General features: G+C 43.5%; 1 protein-coding gene across 9 annotated transcripts in view; it reads right to left on the bottom strand.

Annotated features, from left to right (window-relative positions):
* CEP95 (centrosomal protein 95) overlaps positions 1–21545 on the bottom strand; it is a 37914-nt gene extending 16369 nt beyond the window's left edge. For 4 of the 9 annotated variants that reach the window (XM_084837432.1, XM_084837435.1, XM_084837428.1 and 1 more), the window contains exons 1-6: positions 11392–11678; positions 10470–10577; positions 8397–8510; positions 5429–5537; positions 1925–2040; positions 37–144 (exon numbers count right to left, since the gene is read on the bottom strand). In XM_084837432.1, coding sequence (XP_084693558.1) covers positions 37–144; positions 1925–2040; positions 5429–5537; positions 8397–8510; positions 10470–10577; positions 11392–11587 — 751 coding nt within the window. In that variant the 5' untranslated portion in view covers positions 11588–11678. Of the gene's footprint in view, positions 1–36; positions 145–1924; positions 2041–5428; positions 5538–8396; positions 8511–10469; positions 10578–11391; positions 11679–21392 lie in introns of those variants that run through there. The other 5 variants (XM_084837434.1, XM_084837436.1, XM_084837430.1 and 2 more) reach the window with 3 other exon arrangements.
* Between the last annotated feature and the right edge of the window lie 314 nt (positions 21546–21859).

Genomic DNA, 21859 nt, shown 5'->3' with positions numbered 1-21859 from the left:
TAGACAGTTTTCTGAGAAACGTCGATATACACTCACCTTGAATTTCTGTGGCAAGAGCTCTTCTGTCACTAGATGGTTCCCTAAATACTGCAAGTCCTTCAGGTTCCAAAGTCTTCTTTGATATTTCCCTTGCTGCTGGCAATTCTGAGAAATTGAAGTTATTAGCAGCATCTGAATGTGAATGTGCAATGGTGCAATTTTATAGACCCTGGGAGGATGACCCAAGGGCATAAGATACTGTAGATCTCCCTCTCTGCAGGTGGAAAGGAAGGGCAGCCCATGGTAGTTCTCCCTGGATGTCAGTGGAGTTTCCACCAGTCAGAATCTTCCCCTCCCACCTAACAGGACTGCCCATGTTTAAATCAAATGGGTTTAAAAGGCAGATCAGTCAACTAAAATACCTTTCATTAGTTGACAGCCACAGGTGGGTTTTTTTTTTTTTTTTTAAAGAAAAAGCACTCCATGGGATCCCTGCCTATCTAACAATTCTGCAAGCTCCCATTCTGGTCAGCTAGCTCATTCCTTTGAACAGCAAATGCCTAGAAACCCGGAAAGAGGGAGAACCCAATAGTGCTGGGAATAAAAAGTCTCCAATGGAGAAAAGATACAACAGGTAATGTGTGGGGGTATATTCTGAATGGGTCCAAGGCTATCACCAAATGCTGAGAGTCAAGAATTTAAAGTAATTCTAAGCCAACAAGAAGTAGTTCTGCCATAAGCAATGATGATTCTGATGGGAGCCAGAAGAGGTCCAAATGGACTATTGCTGCTCCCACATGGTCTTGTGACTTGTCCTTCTGTAAAAATTGTAAGCTAATTTAACTTTTTTGGTATATTGTTGATCTTGTTTTTAAGGTACTTATTTTATGAACTGTCCTGTGTCCATGGTGGAAAAATGTGGGATATAAGCATTTTAAATACATAAAATTATTGTGGCATGAACAAAACTCTCAATGCAGCTGTCAATACTATCTGGGGCAGCCTTTCCTACCATAGTTTCCTCCAGAGGTTTTAGACTACAACTCCCATCATCCCTGACCATTGGCCATGCTGGGCTAGGGCTGATGGAGGTTGTAGGCCAACCACATCTGGAGGAACCCAGATTGGGGAAGGCTGGTTGCTCTCTGTGGATGAAAGCAAATCCTAAGACATCTCCTGGCTGAATATATGATGGCTACATTGATAAGGCTTTCAAAATAATTGCTTCTAAAGTGTGTCCTTTGCTTACTAGATTCGTTGATTTAAGTTACAGGTTAGCTTAACAGACTGTTCTCTTTTTATCTAAACTTTTGTCTTTGCCAAGGTCATTGTTTTAAACAGACACAGGGTCTATTCTGTCAGAAACTGGAAACATATCAAGTGCTTTACATTCTAAATATCACACACACACACACACACCCCTGCCAGATGTGTCAATTTCAAGTATTAGTTACTGGTGAAGTTAAGTAGACTACACAAATGAATTACATCTCTCAACTTCATGATACTGGCTGTTAAGCTGCTGGCTTCAATAGTATGTTAACAAGCTGACCTGGTTTAGAACTTAAACCCTATTCAATGCTAGATCACTAAGCCAGTGAAGTTCAGTTTTCACTTACTGACACCCGGATCTGAAAATCATCATAATGAGGCTTACAAGTTATTCCATTTGTTAGTGTACGTGACTGATCTTACAAAATATTAGTACAAGAGAAGGTATGATAATGAAACATAGATTTCATAACTGTTTGTCTTGTGCTGATTTATCTCGTGGGGGAGGGGGGTGCAGTGGATTGGAGAGAAATTGCCCAGTCTATGAGGTAAGCTGGTGCAGACCAGTTTTTTGTGTGGAAACAGCCCCCACAGGGAACTATTTAAAGATGTCTCTACGCAACAGCCATTTGTCGCTAATGTTTGGCTGCTGTTTGTTGCGGATTTTACTCACCTTCATTTCTTAGAGAAAACAAATAAGCTGTGTCGCCAAGCTTAATTAGCTCACTTGTAGATTCTGAACCATCTACCTCCCTTGATGGAGCAAATATATCTGATGACTGAGAAGATCTAAACGGAACACAATGAAGTATATTTGCTTACTTGAGTTGGCCACAAGGTGGTGCTTCTAGCTGAGAGGAGCACAGTTCAAACGATACTGAGGACCACTTCTTTAGTAATTCCAGAGGGCTGTATCAATGTATCAGCCTTCCCCAACTGGCGCCCCCCAGATGTGTTGGACTATAACACCCATCATCCCCAGTCAGCTGGCCAGGGATGATGGGTGCTGTAGTCCAACTCATCTAGAGAGCATCAGGATGGGGAAGGCTGCACTACATTAACCATAGAAAAGCTTTTTGTGATACTTTTAACCCAAGTACATTTAGCCTGCAATCCTACATACACTCACTTGGGAGTTGGGATAGGATCATACTGTCAATCACGCACACATTTCTACCAATTATTTAGTTGCATAACAAGTTCCATTTCATGGCATTTGCGGTACTGGTGGAAGATGCAGCAACATTCTCTCTCAGATCCTAACCCTCTTGGTTTATACTTGATCTCTCAGCAACATTTGATACTACGGACCATAGTATTCTCCAATCCTGACTATCCGGCCTGGGATTAGGAGGCACAGTACTACAGCATTTCCAGTCCTTCCTAGATGGCTGTACTGGGCAATTCCTGTTCTGCCCCATAGCCTTGGCATATGGGGTACCATCCTATACCCATCCTATTCAACATCTATGAATAGATAGAATAGAATAGAATGGGAGAAGTCTTCTGGAGGTCCAGGCTCCAGTGTCATCAATGTGCTGATGACATGCAGCTCAACCTCTCTTTTCCACCCGAGGATTCCGGGGAAGCTGTAGAACTCTTGAACAAATATCTGGATTTGGTTCTGGGATTGAAGAGGGAGAACAAGCTGAAATTTAATCCCAGAAGATGGAGGCTCTAAGGACTGGGGAGCCAGCTGATCTGGAGAGTAGTCCTGGATGGGGTGGTTCTCCTCCTGAAGGCCCGGCATGCAACTTGCGGTGCTCCTGGATTTGTCACTGCCTAGGGAGGCACAGGTGGCAGCTATGGTCAGGAGTGCTCTTTACAAGCTCCGGCTTCTACAGCCCTGGAGAGTCAGAACTGGCCACAATTACCCATGCTCTGTTTACCTCAAACTAGACTATTACGACGGGCTGCCTCTGAAGACAGTTTGGAAGCTACACCTGGTGGAAAATGTGGCCACCCAGATATCGAGGGGGGCAGACAATCTGAATACATAACTCCAGTTCTGCATCAGGTGCACTGGCTACCAGTATGTTTCTGGGCCCAATTCCAAATGCTGGCCTTAACTTTTAAAGCCCATAATGGCTTATAGCCAGGCTATCTAACGGCCTTCACCCATGCAAGCCTACCTGTATGCTAAGATATCCCTCTCAAGTGACTGCCATTCAGATCAGTGAGACTGGCATGCACTTCTTGGTGACTGCCCCAAGTCTCAGGAATTCCTTTCCAATAGTTACACTTGCCCCTTCTGCTGCAGCATTTAGGTGGGCCTTGGCAACCTTCCTCTTCAAGGCTGTCTTTGATCGATACCATAGCTTATGTCAGCAGAACAGCTCCACAAAGTAATTCTGGACAGCTGTTCTGATGTGATCACGTTTACATAGCACCTCACCTTTCACTTCTTTGTATGTCACGTTCAGAGGACGTAGCCCTAAAAGCGCCTTTAAAATACTTTGAATGAATAAAATAGAAACATTCTACACATGAAGGAATAGGTTCAATGCCTCAGTGAACAATGTACACAATGCCTCAGTGTACAAGCTATGCTAGCGAGAGATGCTACATTTCACTGCTTTAGCCAGCCACTTGTTCTCAGCATAACAAACATAATGAAATAAACTGTTATATGCAATAAACATAACACTCATTCTGTTGGGAGTATTTGCAGCAAGTCTCTATTTAATATTGGAGGGAGCAATCCTATGTGGATCGGCGGTCACTTCTGAGCCCAGGGGTGACTGCCTATCCAATGCAGGGTGGGAGGAGTGGTGACGAACGGACCTCCTCCTCGCTCCCCCCGCCCTGCTTTTGCAGCTAGACAACCGATTTCAGCTGTCTAGCTACAGGAACTTGGAGCATGGGAAGTGGCGGCTGGACAACACACAGGATGCATCATGCCGGCATTTCCGACCTCCCCGGCCTGCCCCCGGGAACACCTCATTTTCACAGCTCTGTGCTGCTCTTATGAGTGCGGAGTGCAGGGCCAATCCGCGCCACCTACAAGGCAGCGCAGAAGGGGGTGGGGGTCAATTCTCTAGGAACTGACCTATCCTATGGCTGTCTAGCCACTGACTAGAGGCCACAGGATTGCGCCCTAAGAAACATGTCTTTCCTACAGATGAGGGTATAACTTCCTAAATTTGAGTTATCTGGCTCAAGATTGATTTCACTTATGGTAAGAACATTCAAAGACCAGCCAGAATACAAATGTCAGGAAGTTATTCACTGCTAAAAAGTTAAAGTATTTCAAAATGAGGGAGATACCTTAAAGTACATTGATTTCTCTGGACTACTCATCATTCTGTTTTTGCAAAACACTACTTCTCTTCCATCTGCATTTATAAAAACGAATTCCAACAGTTTCATCGTATAAAATGCAGTGAAATCTAGTTTTATTTGTAATTCAAGTTTGCTAATTAGTTACATGCAACTATTAATACTTGTAAGCTATCAGCCGTGAAGAATTTCATCACATTTGATGAAATGTCTGATTTAATTTCCAAAGAAACAGGTTTACTTAGGGTTGCTGCATTCTAATTTCCCTTTAAAGCTTAAGCATAATCATGTTTATTCCAAAGTAAGTTCAAGAAAGCTCAATTCCCAATAAAGTTACAGTGTGTTCTTATCTTATGCTTGTTTATGCTTCCAAGTAAATGTGCACCAGAATGCAGTCAACGGGTTTTTAGAATTACAGCCTCACAGCTCAATTTTAACCAAGCTAACTTCTAGGGAAATCTGCTTATAGTTGCAGCTTGTATGAACTTGAGCTACATACAGCTTAGGATCTAAAATACACCTAACTCATAGTGATAAAAAACCTTCTCCAGCTTGCATTTAATTGTAAATAATTTGAAAGGCTATGCAAGGGTTTTTTTCGGAGAGAATCCAGCTCCCTCTGAAATATTTTTTTGCTGGTTAGGTGGGAGCATGTTCAGATAAACTTTTGGTCTTAAAAGTTAAAGAGATGCTAATCTGCTACTTAATTCAGCCTTGCCCAACCTGGTGCCCTCCAGATGTGTTGGACTACAATTCCCATAAATCCCAGCCAGCATGGCCAATTGATTTGATCATCACCCCTGCAACAAGAGGACACCCCGCTATGATTTACATGCATGTTACTAACATGTTAAGAGCTATGTAACCCAGTGAAGGTGCTGGCAACTACCTGCCTTACCCCACAGTTGATGGCAGTTTCAGAGAGGGAAGTGGTGCATCATGGCCATCTTCTTGCTCTTCCAGACAAGCACTCTGGACTTCATCTTTAGCCGGCTGGCTAAGAGCATCTGTTTATAAAGAACAGCATTATGAGCAAAGAACTAGACAGTTCTCTGCCTGCCACGAAGATGAAAGTTACAAACCACCCCACTCTCTTCATCCTGCACTGGCAGCTCTGCCAGCGTATGACTAACACAGCAAAATCTTATTGTCTCATACTTTACTAGCACAGTGGCTTTTATGATCCATCATCTACTTATGTAAGGTGTGCTGGCACTGTTATGAAGGTCTAATCCAGGATCACCCTGTACCAGCTGTTTCATACTTTTACATCTGACAGGCTAGATCACCTTGGGATGAGTGTTTTATAAAAAAAAACAATTGTTCATTAACACATTTAGAATGGTTTTCCATAGAAAATAAAAGAAATAGTTTTTGTTACAACAAGGACATTCAGCTAAAGGGACCATAAGGTTAATGTTTTAAGTTCCAAGTCAGGGCCAGTGGTGCTGAAAATGCAAGACTGAACCAAATCTTATATCACTTTTGCTGAGTGTTGTGGAAAAGTATTACGCTACTGGTGTAGCTCAGTGGTAGAATATAAGCTTTGAATGTAAAAAGCTCCCAGTTTCAGTCCCTGACATCTCTAGGGCAGCGTCTAGTGCATTACATTCTGTCAACTGTCTTCTTATGCTCCTCATCTATCACTTGCAAAACCTCATCTATGACTCATTGGCAGAGCAGAGTTTGTTATATGTTTAATGTTACAGATTCAAGGTTGTTCCTGTTGCATTTGGAAAAACTCAATCAAAATATTTTTGAAAAAGAAAAAGCTCTAAGCATTGGATTTAATGACCGGGCTGCACTTAATGGCAATTCCTGGATTGTTTAAGCCAGGAATTGCTGATATTAAGTGGAAGCGAACAAGCAAGATACCTCCCACACACTTGTTGCTTCCACTTTCAATTAGCATCTGAACCCGGAAACTTTGGGTTGTTTACGGGTCAAACAACTCAGAGTTAACCCAACAACAAACCATGGGTCAACTCTGGATTGTTTAACCCCTAAACAACCCAGAATTTCCGGGTTGAGATGTCATGATAACAATCCAGGAATCTATTTCCTGAACTGTTAATGGAAAGTGGAAGCAACGAGCACGCAGGAGGCAGTGCACTCACTCGCTGCTGTTCGGCAAGACAACTCATGTTTTAAACAACCCATGGGTTGTTGTTACATGCGAACCAGGCCACTGTTCAGTTCGTACGTAATTACTCAAGGAAAAAAAACATGCAAAGAGGCAGTCCTGGCACCTGCTCAACATATTTGTTACAGATCTGGCTCTTCCTTCAAGAAACTCAAAGGGTTTTATATATAATTCCTAGGAAATCTCCCATTCAGACCCTTCTGAGGGTCCCAAAGAATTCATTCCTACAGTCCTAGCTAAGGGCAAAGCCACACAATACAAAGAACTTTGGGCTATCACCTAAAGGAGGGAGGGCTTGCCTCCCTCCTCTTCTTAAAGTCTAGCTCAGCCTGCCTTGTGTTGTGAAGTCATGATGTTGCACGTTTCCCCAGGAAATATATAACAGTGCAAAATGGGATAAGATGAACTAGAAAAGCCTGTAAATACATTTGCACTGTTGAGAAACTGCTGTGGATGCTGCCTCTGGATCACTTCTCATTCCCACTCAGGGCACTTCCCCATACACACACACACACACACACAGAGAAAGCAACATCCTTGCCACCCCTACCCCTGATCTATCATAGAATCTGTGTGAAAGCCAGACTCTGCAAAATTAAAACAGATCCTCTTAAATTTGCATGATTATTGCATGTGGTGAGAGCCCCCCTGCAAGAACACCATCAAACTAAAGCTTACCTTGATGTCTATAGTCTGCATCAGAAAAAAATCACAGTGCTGGTGCTTGCCAGCGCCACTAGGGGCAAAAACATGGATCCAAAGTAATGATCCTCATGGACCATCAAGATCTGTACACGGGATGCAAACAAAACCACTATCAAATCCCAGAACACATCTGTGCATACAGAGGTGACTTACGATTTGATAGCAGTTCAGGGGGTAATCACTTGTAAACCACAAGGATCCATTAAGGATCTGTGGCTCAGTTCTATGTTTTTGTGCCATGGCAGCACTAGAAAGCACAAGATCCATTGTTTTTTATTGTTCATTTTATAGAGACAGATGTCATCTGTAATTTGATGGCAGGTTTGCATGGATCCCATGGAAAGACTATGCAGATACAAGAGGATTCATTTTAGTGGATTCAGTGTGTGTGTGTGTGTGTGTGTGTGTGTGTACGTGCATATGCCTTCTTTCTCTTTTGCTGTGTCTCCCATCTCCTCCTCTCTCTGTGTCCCATGCCACCCACTGTGTCACCACCACCACCACTACCACCGCTGCTCCATTCTCATTTCCCTGGGTCACTCCACAATCCCTCCATCCACGTGGAGCCCAGAGCATTCTGGGGAATTGAAGATGCTGGGCAGCTGATGGACAGCACTTCACTTTCCAGCATGCCCGGCAAAATTCCATCAGAGGTAGGGGGCCTTGGGTTTGCTGAAGGTGTCTTGGATGTCGTGATGCCGAAGGGCACAACATTGGGGAAAGCAGAACTAGACCTTATGGAGGAGAAGAGAGGAATCTGAGATGGGGCTGATGTTTTTCGTGGCAGCCCAGTGTTCTTTGTAACATAAAGTTCCAACCTGACTGTACTTCCAAATCAGTGGAAGTCACATTGGTGGCTGGTGTTCAAGTATGGTGTGTAATGTACTTTTTTCCCAGCTGTGTTCCCCACCAACCCCTCTATCGGTAGAAAGGAATACAAGACCATACAAGTAAATAAAACAGAACTGCCTATCACCACAGAAGTAGCACATGCCATTTACTATGTCCTTTCTCTCACCGCCATCCTGAGAAGCAGTCTCGCTGATTTCTTCCGTAAGGTATTCAAGCAAGCCATCAAATATTTCCAAGAGATTTCTAATGGACTCCTTATTGCTTTTCACGATGTTCTCTCCTTAACAGAAATCTATGTTAATACCTCGGCAGAGAAGGAAAAGACATGGATGGTGTATGCCTTTTTAAAAAGGGATAATGATGGACGAGGCTGGAGTACAAGCACGTGTCTGAAGTCCAGCTTAAACTCACATCCCTTAAACTGCAGCAACACTCGTTTTGCGTAGGAGAGCCCCAACCTGGTGCCCTGCAGATGTGTCAGGCTATAACGCCCATAATCGCCATCCAGCATGCTGACTGGGGATTACACATCGCGAAGGTGCCATGTTGGGGGCGGCTGGTGTAGTAGACAGTTCTCCATTGGGATGCTCATTCCAATTACTGGATGTTTGTTCTGACTCTGAAAGAGAAACTTTTAGCAAGAGAAAACCCTGCAGAGGCAGCTGCCTTTCCTCACTCCAAATCCCCAAGCCTTCTTTTTGAATTTGGAGGCACTTGGAAAACATTTAAAAACACTCTATGAAGCACTGGGCTGAAAGGGATACTCACAATGTCATTCCAGTAATTACGCCTCTGAGTCATAGACCTTAAATCAGGGATAGGAAACGTGTAGCCTGCGAGATGTTGCTGGACCACAACTCCCATCATTCCTCACCATTGGCTATGCTGGCAAGAACTGGCAGGATCTGCAACATCTGGAGGGCCACACATCCCCCACCCCTGCAAGGATAGAAGCAGGGGGTGCTAACTCTGTGTCTTCACTTGATCAGCTAGCTGAAAATCCAGCCCACTGTGGGTGCAGCATCCATTCCTGCAGGCTCATCGGGACCCAGTTCCCCACCACCATCTAGGTGAATCTGCTCTACCAGGAGAGGAAGAACTGTTTCTGACTTGCATTTGTAGGCCTTGGCCCTCCCCATGGTGCTAAAGATAGCAGTCCCCTGAAAATGGCCATCATTCAAAACTGAGACTGTCTCTGTTTAGGTAACTCCTTGTATTTCCTGCTGCCTGCGATGTATTTTCAGTGACTGAGATCCTAAAACATTGAATTTAAGTCCTACAGAGATTAATCACTGCCCCCAAATGAGCTAGCTCCACTATGAAAATTGACAAATTCTGGTCAGAAGTTCATCTTTTCCCAATTATAAATAATATGGGGTTAGACCCAGAGTTAGGCATATGAAACTGGGCTGGTGGAAGTGTATGTCCCCTCCCCCTTCTCCCCACAGCAGTCCCTCCAGCCCCCTGAGAATACTACACAGAGGGTCAGGGGACCCTGCTGCATGGGGTAAGCTGTGGTGTTGGGGGAAGGGGGAATCCCTGAACATCAGCTGTAGCCACCTTCCATGAGCATCACTTAATACTACTAAGGAAAACAGGCACACGCTACAGGAGTGTCAGTTGGCACCATCAGAGCATTGCTTAAAACATTGTCTTGTAATTTCAATTTAGTTTATACTGTCAGCCTTCACTCTGCCTGCTAGCTAAAAATATTTTTAAAATATTAATAAAATTATAACAATATTATGACCAAGTGCAAGCTCCTTACATGATATGCCAGTCCAGCTGAATGTGCCTAAATCTGGATCCAACCCCCTGTGTTTATAATCAGAAAAAGATTGCCTTCCCACCAGAATGCGCTTGTTTTGTGAACCACTTTGAGCACAACGTATTGTGGAAAATGAGGTATACAAATAAATCGACTGACTATGACTACACAGGTTTTACTTTCAAACAAGCAAGCCTAGAATCCTAGCCTTAAAAACTGACACACAAGTTCTCTATATTGCAGATTCAGACTTATATGCAGCCAACATGAATACATTCTTGCTGACCACAGCCAGACATGCATTCACATGTAGCTCCACTGACTCTATATAACAAAGAATCTTGCACCACCTTAAAGACTAATAACTTTATTATGGTATAAGCTTTTGTGGACTACATCTGATGAAGTGGACAGTGTTCACAAAAGATAATAAATGCATTTTCCCAACATGCTTAAATTAAGGGTACCCACCAGTTATATGTGATAAGCTGACCTGCAAGTAGTCCAATGCCAAAGAATCTATTACTGCCTGAACATTATGTGCGTCATCTTCTTGGCAACTAGGTATAGCTATGAAATCTATAAAATAATGGAATTGCATCATACTATTACTGCACAGAACAGTATTCTGAATAAGCCGCAGAAATTATCTACTTCTTGTATAATCTGAGAGCAAGTCTGCACAGATCTTTTCACATAAGTAAACTTGTAGAAGCATATATAACAGCAGATTGACACATGGGAATAGTGAACTCTTATTACATGCAGTGCTATAAATACTTATATACTGAAGTGGATGCTTACACTCACTTTCCCAGGTATTTTGTGATTGGATAAATAAAAGACGATTCTGTCAAATCTGACTGAATCATCTCAGTAGATCTAGTGGCTGCAATCCTATACATGTTTAATCAGACATAAGCCTCATTGAGTTCAATGACACTTACTCCCAGGCGAATGTAAGACTGCAGCCTTCAGCTATCAATTAGCTCAGACACAGCGCTATCCTGAAAGTGGCTTTGGACGTTCCAGACATGGAGGGCAGGAAGACAGAGGAAATATTTGGGAGGAGAATGGGGTGAAACGGCTAGAAGAATATCCAAAGGTCTGAGATTAGTTCAGAATTAAAAGTCTATTCATTTTTTACTTCTGGTTCCTAAGTTTAGAACGTATTTTCCTTTACATTTAGTTACAACTAGGAGAGTTCAGCTTTTAAAAAATTGTAAATATGTTCCCAGTATGTTATTAAAAACCCTTGGACACAAACTATATGTTGCCCACATACATCCAACTGTACTCACTACATTGCTATACATTACAAATGTGCATACAGATGCCTGAAAAAGCCATTGTCTTAGAAATCTAAGAAACAGTAGGGCGCCTGCATTCTTACCTGGTACTCTCTCTCCCAGTATGGACTCATAAAGGTGAATAAACACTTTAGCTCCACAGTCGGAGAGATTATTAATATGCAGATCTATGTTACATTTTGTCAGAAGATCATTGGCGACATTGACCCATTCTACATTAAAATAAAGAGGAGAAACATTATGACTTAGCAGAGAACTACAGGATGTGTTTGTTTGCATGAAGAGAGACTCTGAACCTTATACCAAGGGCTCTAAATAGGACTTTAGATACTTTTTGATCTGCATTAAAAACAGAAATCTGCTGTGTTTACTGAATTAACAAACTAGGGTCCAAACTTGCCATTTATCTTTTTTTTATAATTTATTTATTTAAACACAAACATTACATAGGAAATCCAATTACGGTCAACTGGGATCACAGGAGTTTCAGTATATTAATAACCTTATATTTATCCACAAAAGTTTTTCAGCGGTTTAAGATTCAGTTGTAATTACTGAAATATATCTCTCTATATCTGTCCATAACATGATGGTCCCCAATTTCTCTTTCCAAAAATCCTTCCTTCCTTGTTTTAGGGCGCAATCCTATAGCCACTAGTCAGCAGCTAGATGACCGTAAGATAGGTCGGTTCCCAGGAACCGACCTCTGAGCATGAGCATGGAATGGCCCCGCACTCGGAAGAAGAGCACAGAGCAGCGAAAACTGGGGGCGGGGAGGGCAGAAGTGCCGTTCTCACACTTCCTATGCATCGTCCAGCGTCCACCCCCCACGGCTAGGCAGCCAAAATCTGCTGTCTAGCTGCGAATGCAAAGCAGCTGAAGTGCGGAGGGGACAACCCCCTCCACATTTCTCCTGCCCTTCATTGGATAAGCAGTCGCCTCCAAGTTCAGAGGCAGCTGCCTATCCCGCTAGGATTGTGCCCTTAACCACTTAGTATATCTTTCCCTGTCAGCTTCTTCCTCCCTCCCTCTTTTCACCTACTTTGCAAATATATTTGCCTACCTACCTCCTATTCCCACTCTCTCTTTTCAACATTCCCACTCTCTCTTTTCAACAATCCTTCCTTTTAATTTTTTTTTATTTTATTTTGCTTACTAAGAACAAAAACAATACAATACAAAACAAAACAACAACAACAACACTCCTCTACCCCCCACAACAACCCGCTGGGAAAGTTTTATCAAACCCAATCAGCAAGGTGAGTCCTTAGGTATAAACGTTTATTGTCCTTGATGAAAATTAACACATAAATTTCATTAACTTATTTCTTCAACTCCGCCAAAGCGTTTCAAATGTGCTGGGTACTTTAGTCCTCATTGTAGATATATTTGCATGTATAATAAAAGGCCGCCAGTGCATATGAAACGATTCCTTCTTTTTTATAATTCTTTTTTATAAAACGCCCTTTATAAATCTCAGTTTTTCTGAGAGTTTTTCTGAAACGGCAATTTCTCATGTTATGTTATATCAACTTGCAATAGTTAAGTGTCTTTTCACTTCCTGGATATTAGCAATCTTGCTGCAGCTAACAAAAAACCTACCAAGTTTTTATTCAATATATTTTGATTTTCCCCATAGTATAGGTTGACTAAAGCCAACTTAGGGTGTTTTAGAAATCTCTTTTCCCCAAGTAAGTGATATTTCATGAAATATTCTCTACCAAAATTTTGCAACTTTCTCACAGTCCCACCACATATGCACAAAGGTACCGTTCTGACCACTTCCTCTCCCAAGAATTAGTGGAGAATGATTTGTTTATATAGGCTAGCCTAACCGGAGTCAGCTACCATCTCTGTATTATTTTTAAAGCTGTCTCATCTTCAATATCTACATTCCATTCCCCATACTCTTTTAAAATTTATTTTAGATCCCATATCGATCTCAAAATTGCCATTTATCAATCACTAATAATTCATAGAGTAATCACCAGCAATTAACAGCGCAATCCTATACATGTCTACTTAGAAGTCCTATTGTGTTCAATAGGGCTTACTCCCCAGTAAGTGATATAGGATTGCAGCCTAAGTTGGTATATCTGTTCCTTTAAAACTATTTCTGTAGCTGATGATGGGTCAACTTCCTCACTGATCTTGGTGGAAAAATTAACATCTAGGGGCCAAGATCAAACACTTTTGGAAATATCAAGGTTAGTAAGATTAAACTGATGAAAAAATTAAATATACCAAAATGTGAGACACATGCTAATTTTCAAAACTTATTATGCAATCTACCATTATAAATATTTATAAAATACTAGCCTAAAATGTAACATTCATTTCATGCATCAGCCAGGTGTGGCTAGTTGAAGGCGTTAAAGGGTCACATCAACTGTATGATGTCACAGATAGTTAAAGAAGGAATTTATGGCACTTTTAATTCTTTGACTTAATATCTACAGGCTATCTACAGTTTTGGTGCTTGGATGGATTGCTAGAAAGAAAAAAGTAACAAGAGGTGATCACACTTCAGGTGCATGCCATCCATAAGTAAGGATCTGACTTTTCTTTCATCTTCGTCTTGCCCCTGTTTCTTTGAATACAAGTCCTTTGGGAAGGAACACTGAGTTGTATCTAATAGTGTCGTTCTGCTAGGACAAAGGTTCTACTATTTGCAGAAACCCTATTTTTATCCTTGCCCAAGTATCAAATCCAGTGCTTTCATTCCCCTTGCACAAGCTGTTGCATAATTCATTGCAACTTCATGAGATTATGTGTTGCTTCTGCTAGTTGCGCTGGTTCTGATAGGGGTCGTGCAACCACTAACAGAACAGCACCAACTCTTGCATTTTTTCTGCTAGCGTAATGTTTGATACAATCAAATATAATTTCACTATTCTGTCTAGCACCTAGCATTTTGTTGACACTATAGTGTACTGTAGCAGAAGAGGACTAAAACACATTTTGGCGACTGATAAAGGTTGCAATGCCACTGTGTCATGTGCCTTCTGTTGGAACCACTTTAATGTAATGGACCAGTTTTGGTACCACACCTTGGGAAACGTATAAGGCGCTTTTCAACCATTTCTAATTTTAGTACCAACAAACACTGATCAAAAGCTATTAACAATGCTTTGGTAAGCATCCTGTCTTAAAATATCTGGAAATATGAGTAGATAAGAGAACCTGCCAAGTTATTGTTTCAAATACAGAACACAAGTAAACAAACCCTTAAAATACAGAACACTGAGGCACTTGGGTAGCATGTTGCAGATTTTCCCTTCTGTTTGGTCACTATCCAAGTCTATGAAAAAAGATGCAAGCAACAGATCCTGAATTTCAATGCCAAACAGTACCTTACACAAGTTCCAAGTGAGAAAGCCAAGACAAAAACCTAGGAAAGCATTATACATCAGTTTTCGAAGAACAGGAGATCGTCACAGTGCAATCCTAACCTACTCCAAAGATAATGTGTCTTCCTTATTTTGGGACACAACTGATCCCATAAACCAGTGTTCCCCAACCTGGTACCTGCCTTACTTCAATTCCCATCAGCACCAGCCAGCATGGCCAATGGTTGTAGTTGAAAACATCTGGAGAACAACACGTGTAGGATGGTTGTCATAACCAATAGCCTCTCTTGAAAAGAGGTATATTGGCAACTTTTGTCCTTGAAAGTTCCACAAGGCTGAAAGGCTTCCCATTTCAAACCATTTTGAATATTTTTCTTCTAAATGAAAGAAGTCTAACCAGGATATTTAAGTAACCAACAGAACAAAACAGTCTGAAAGCAAAGCCACAAGTTTAGATGTTTCGAAGGGGACACCAGTCATTCAGTAGTTCAAATTTATCCTTCCCTATCCCATTTTTATGTATAGACAAATTTTAACTTTACCACGAGGGCCTGCTGGTAAAACAAAATAAATGTGTTTTTGTTCCAGAATTAATACTGCCTTTATAACAGAGCATATATTTGTAGAAAAGTGAGTGAACGCGCGCACGCACACACACACACACACACACACGCACAGCGCTACCTGTTCCCACAATGCCACTTCTGTATAGCAAACAGATAGCTCCTGGGCAAAGTAGTAGCATGGACAAGCTCAAAGCTTTATTCAACTTCTGTACGTTGTCTGTTTGCTTGTTTATCAAAACCCTATCTACACTACAATCCTACAATCAGTTTTATATCGCTAACTGTCATGGGTCCTCCTCCCACCCCTCTGCAGAAGTATCACTTGGTGAGATGCTGTTTGAAATCCTGAGTAACCTCCTCCTTTACAGAACTACAATTCCCAACATTCTTTGAGAAGAGGGATTGACTGTTAAAAACAGTTCACATTTACAGTCTGGAGATGCTCTAAAGCAGTAGTCTTTTTAAAAAAACAGCTTGCTCAAACCTGGATGCCCATGTGCACACAAACACACGGGACTAAGTCCAACACTGCTACTCCCCTGGAACTACTCTGGATGGGAACTCAACTTCTGACAACACTAAATCAGCACAATTATCTCCTACCTAAACAGAGAACTCCTTCATGGATCACTGCCTTGTTGTGGCGAAGGGGCTTGCGTAACTCAATGAAGCCATAAGCTATGCCGTGCAGGGCCACCCAAGACGGACAGGTCATGGTGGCGAGTTCTGACAAAATGTGGTCCACTGGAGAAGGAAATGGCAACCCACTCCAGTATTCTTGCCAAGAAAACCCCATGGAACGTATCACAAGGCTAAAAGATACGACGCCGGAAGATGAGCCCCTCAGGTCGGAAGGTGTCCAATATACTACTGGGGAAGAGCAGAGGGAATTTCCAAGTAGCGCCAGAAAGAGTGAAGCTGCTCAGCCAAAGCCAAAAGGACACTCAGCTGTGGATGTGTCTGGTGGTGAAAAGAAAGTCCGATGCTGTAAAGAACAATATTGTCTAGGAACCTGGAATGTAAGATCAATGAATCAAGGTAAGCTGGAGGTGGTCAAACTAGGGATGTATGAAAGGGACTTACCTTGTCCCGCAGCTTGCTTCGCGGTGGGGGGGAGGCGCTTCGCTTCTCCCCCTGAAGTTCAGGCGAGGGGGGGAGGCGCCCCGCCTCGCCCGGCCGAAATTCAGGCCGGGGAGGGAGGCGCCCTGCCTCGCCCAGCCGAAATTCAGGCCGGGGAGAAGCGCCCCGTCTCCCCAGCCGCGAAAGAAAAAGTGGGGGAAAAAAAAACCCGTGATAGGCTACGTAACGATTAACGTAGCCTATCACGGCTAGATTTCCAAAGTCAGCCGTGATAGGCTACGTTATCACGGGTGACTTTGGAAAAAAAAAAGCGCGTACGCAAATGGCGGCGGCCCATGGGCGCCACCATTTGCATTCCTTATTTTGGCACGTCTAGTCTACGTAAAGATTTACGTCGACTACAGGGAAAATAAGGGCAACGCAAATAGCGTTCCCTTATTTTCGCCGTAGTCTACGTAAATCTTTATGTAGACTAGACGTGCCAAAATAAGGAACGCAAATGGTGGCGCCCATGGGCCGCCGCCATTTGCATACGCGCTTTTTTCCCCCCCCAAAGTCCCCCATGATAGGCTACGTGACGATTTACGTAGCCTATCACGGCTGACTTTGGAAATCTAGCCGTAATAGGCTACGTAAATCGTCACGTAGCCTATCACGGGTGTGGGGTTTTTTTTTTTACTTTTTTATTTTGTAATGGCGGCGGTGGCAGCAGGTCGGGAGACTGGCCACCGCCCCCGCCCCCGACGAACCGCCACCGGGACCCGCCGCCGAGAGCTACATTCGGCCATGGGTAAGTCCCATCCCGGGGGGGTTGCGGGGGGCCGGCGGAGAATTTCCCCAACACTTTCAGGGGGCCGAATGCCTCGGCGCTCAGCCTCCCGAAGATTCGTGGAGAAATTCTCCGCCATCCCTAGGTCAAACATGAGATGGCAAGATTGAACATCGACATCTTGGGAATCAGCGAACTAAAATGGACAAGCACAGGCGAATTTAATTCAGGTGACCATCATATCTACTACTGTGGGCAAGAATCCCTTAGAAGAAATGGAGTAGCGCTCATAGTCGATAAAGGGGTGGGAAAAGCAGTACTGGGCTACAATCTCAAAAACGACAGAATGATCTCAGTACGAATCCAAGGCAAACAATTCAACATCACAGTAATTCAAGTCTATGCCCCACCCACTGAGGCCGAAGAAGCTGAGGTTGATCAGTTCCATGAAGACCTACAACACCTTCTAGAACTAACACCAAAAAAAGATGTCCCCTTCATCATAGGGGATTGGAATGCTAAAGTAGGAAGTCAAGAAATCACCGGGATAACAGGCAAGCATGGCCTTGGTGTACAAAATGAAGCAGGACAAAGGCTAATAGAGTTTTGACAAGAGAACACACTGGTCATAGCAAACATTCTTTTCCAACAGCACAAGAGGCGAATCTACACATGGACATCACCAGATGGTCAATATCGAAATCAGATTGGTTATGTACTTTGCAGCCAAAGATGGAGAAGCTCTATACAGTCAGTAAAAACAAGACCTGGAGCTGACTGTGGCTCAGATTATGAGCTTCCTGTTGCAAAATTTCGGCTTAAATTGAAGAACGTAGGGAAAACCACTAAACCATTCAGGTATGACCTAAATCATATCCCTTATGAATATACAGTGGAGGTGAGCAATAGATTTAAGGGATTAGACCTGATAGACAGAGCACCTGAGGAACTATGGACAGAGGTCCATAACATTGTTCAGGAGGCAGCAACTCAATCCATCCCAAAGAAAAAGAACTGCAAGAAAGCCAAGTGGCTGCCTGATGAGGCTTTACGAGTAGCTGAGGAAAGAAGGGAAGCGAAAAGCAAGGGAGAAAGGGGAAGATATATCCAACTGAATGCAGATTTCCAGAGAATAGCAAGGAGTGACAAGAAGGCCTTCTTAAATGAACAATGCAAAGAAATCGAGGAAAAGAATAGAATGGGAAAGACTAGAGATCTTTTCAAGAAAATCGGAGATTTCAAGGGAACGTTTTGTGCAAAGATGGGCATGGTAAAGGACAAAGAAGGCAGGGACCTAACAGAAGCAGATGAGATGAAGAAGAGGTGGCAAGAATACACAGAAGAACTATACAGGAAAGATCTGAATGTCCCTGATAGCCATGATAGTGCGTTCACTGAACTTGAGCCGGACATCCTCGAGAGTGAAGTCAAGTGGACCTTAGGAAGCATTAGTAACAACAGAGCTAGCGGAGATGACAATATTCCAGCTGAGCTATTTAAAATCCTAAAAGATGATGCTGTTAAAGTGCTGCACTCAATATGCAAACAAATTTGGAACACTCAACAGTGGCCACAAGACTGGAAAAGGTCAGTTTACATTCCAATTCCAAAGAAGGACAATGCCAAAGAGTGTTCAAACTACCGCACAATTGTGCTGATTTCACATGCCAGCAAGGTTATGCTCAAAATCCTACAAGCTAGGCTTCAGCAGCATGTGAAGTGAGAACTACCAGAAATACAAGCTGGGTTTCGAAGAGGCAGAGGAACTAGAGATCAAATCGCCAACATTCGCTGGATCATGGAGAAAGCAAGAGAATTCCAGAAAAACATCTATTTCTGCTTCATTGACTACGCTAAAGCCTTTGACTGTGTGGATCACGACAAACTCCAGCAAATTCTTAAAGAGATGGGAGTACCAGACCACCTGAGAAACCTGTATGACCTGAGGTGCCTCCTGAGAAACCTGTATGAGGGACAAGAAGCAACAGTAAGAACCACACATGGAACAACCAATTGGTTCAAAATTGGGAAAGGAGTACAAAAAGGCTGTATATTGTCGCCCTGCTTATTTAATTTATATGCAGAGTACATCATGAGGAACGCCAGGTTGGATGAATCACAGGTCGGAATTAACATTGCCGGGAGAAGTATCAACAACCTCAGATACGCAGACGATACCACCCTAATGGCAGAAAGCGAAGAGGATCTCAAGAGCCTCTTGTTGAGGGTGAAAGAGGAGAGTGCAAAAGCTGGTTTGAAACTCAACATTAAAAAAACTAAGATCATGGCATCTGGCCCCATCACTTCCTGGCATATAGAAGGGGAACAAATGGAAGCAGTGACAGATTTTACTTTCTTGGGCTCCAAGATCACTGCAGACGGTGACTGTAGCCATGAAATTAAAAGACGCTTGCTCCTTGGGAGGAAAGCTATGGCACACCTAGACAGCATAGTAAGAAGCAGAGACATCACCTTGCTAACAAAGTTTCGTATCATCAAAGCTATGGTTTTCCCAGTAGTAACGTATGGCTGTGAGAGCTGGACTATAAGGCTGAGTGTCGAAGAATGGATGCTTTCGAACTCTGGTGCTGGAGAAGACTCTTACGAGTCCCTCGGACTGCAAGGAGGTCAAATCAGTCCATGCTAAAGGAAATCAACCCTGACTGCTCATTGGAAGGACAGATACTGAAGCTCAAACATTTTGGCCACCTAATGCGAAGAGAAAACTCTCTGGAAAAGACCCTGATGCTGGGAAAGACTGAGGGCAAAAGGAGAAGGGGACGGCAGAGGATGAGATGGCTAGATAGCATCACCGATGCAATGAATATGGACTTGAGCACAGTCCGGGAGAGAGCGCAGGACAGGAAGGCCTGGTTTGCTATGGTCCATGGGGTCACGAAGAGTCAGACACAACTTAACGACTGAACAACAACAGAGAACAGATAGTGTTATTCATACATAAGTAAAATAATTTTTAAAGGAACAATTTAAAGGGAAAACTTGCTTTCAAATGAAAAGGCCTAATGTAAAATACCAGCACAATAAATAAATAAGCTAAAAAGTTTGGAAACTGGGTATTCAAAGAGAACAAGAAGGGCTTGGGAGTGCATTTCTGCTAAAATGCAAAACAAATTGAATAGTACATGAGAGAAACCAAGAAGTGTGTTTATATGCAGAATATTCCTGAACAGGGCCATATGAGGTATTACAAAAAAGAATGGGAAAATGTCTTGCCTTAGAAGCAAAACATTACCTGAGCAAGGAAACGGCTTTGTATTTATTGTAGGAAGTCACAGTTTAAGCAGCCATACAACCAGATCCAATTTCAACTGCGAGTCTATACAGAAGACCAAAATATTTAAAAGCTGCCTTTGTCAACTGCATCATCAGACAAGGTATAAGAATTTTTTTTTAAATCACACACCAGAACAAAAAAAGAGTAAAAAATACGTGGCAGAATGGTATAATAATAAAATAAAAAAGAGTCAGGTGGCACTTTAAAAACAACAAAGATTTACTAGAGTATGAGCTTCCACAGACAAGGGTCCTCCCCCTCATGAGATCTGATGACGCAGGGTCAACTCTACAAGAAAAGTTCATGCCGCAACAAGTCTGCTAGTTCTTAAGGTTCCACAAACTCTGTGTTGGGTTTGCTATAATAAACCAACAGAACTAATTGTCTGATAGTTTATATATCCAGAAGCTACAAATTAGCACTGTTTCTCCAGGACTAGAGGCTTAGAAATAGGCATACGGTTTTGTACCAATTTCTAGAGTATTAGCCGTGTTAGCCTATTACAGAAAAAAAACAACGAAGAGTGTTGTGGCACCTTAAAGACCAACTCATTTATTCTGGCATAAGCTTTATACCAGAATAAATGTGTTCGTTTTAAGGTACCACAAGACTCTGTGTGGTTTTACACCAAGGAACCCACCCCGTTAGCATCGATCTGCAAGGAGAGCGAGAAACAGAAATTGGGACTCTCATTGGGGGGCTCCCACCCCGCAATGGAGGGGGGCTCCCACCCCGCAATGGAGGGGGGCTCCCACCCCGCAATGGAGGGGGGCTCCCACCCCGCAATGGAGGGGGGCTCCCACCCCGCAATGGAGGGGGGCTCCCACCCCGCAATGGAGGGGGGCTCCCACCCCGCAATGGAGGGGGGCTCCCACCCCGCAATGGAGGGGGGCTCCCACCCCGCAATGGAGGGGGGCTCCCACCCCCGCAATGGAGGGGGGCTCCCACCCCCGCAATGGAGGGGGGCTCCCACCCCCGCAATGGAGGGGGGCTCCCACCCCCGCAATGGAGGGTCCCCGCCCACCTCTCTCCTCAGCGCTGCCCATTTCACGATTCGCTTTTACGACGCGAAGACTTCTTTCTGCAATCGATACTACCCACACCCAAACACCCCCCTGCCCCCTTGGCGAAGCCCCAAGAGATTTAAACGCTTGGCCGCTCTACGGCCTCCTGCGCTGCGATTGGCTAGCCAAAAGTGGAAAAGGCGGAACTTCCTCTTGCCCTGTCTTCATAGATTCGTCATGCCTCCCTCGTCATTCCCCCGCCCTTCCGTCGTTAACCTAGTTCCGGCGCGGCGTTCTACTTGTCAAGCGTTGGGCGCTTGTTTATTTTGAGCCGGGTCTGGTTGCCGTGGGGATGGAGCCGGGTGATGAGAGAATGAATGGCGTGTTTCTTACGATGGCGCCAAGACAAAATAGAGCGCCGCGCGCAACGCAGCGCCCTGAGCGGGAGCGCTGCTCCTTTCACTATAGGTGCTTGGCCTGTTATCCG

This window comes from Heloderma suspectum, chromosome 2, assembly GCF_057233095.1.
Source record: "Heloderma suspectum isolate Gila_16-S chromosome 2, 16-S_ref, whole genome shotgun sequence".
NCBI classification, from domain to species: domain Eukaryota; kingdom Metazoa; phylum Chordata; class Lepidosauria; order Squamata; family Helodermatidae; genus Heloderma; species Heloderma suspectum.
This window is presented reverse-complemented; position numbering and strand designations above follow the sequence as displayed.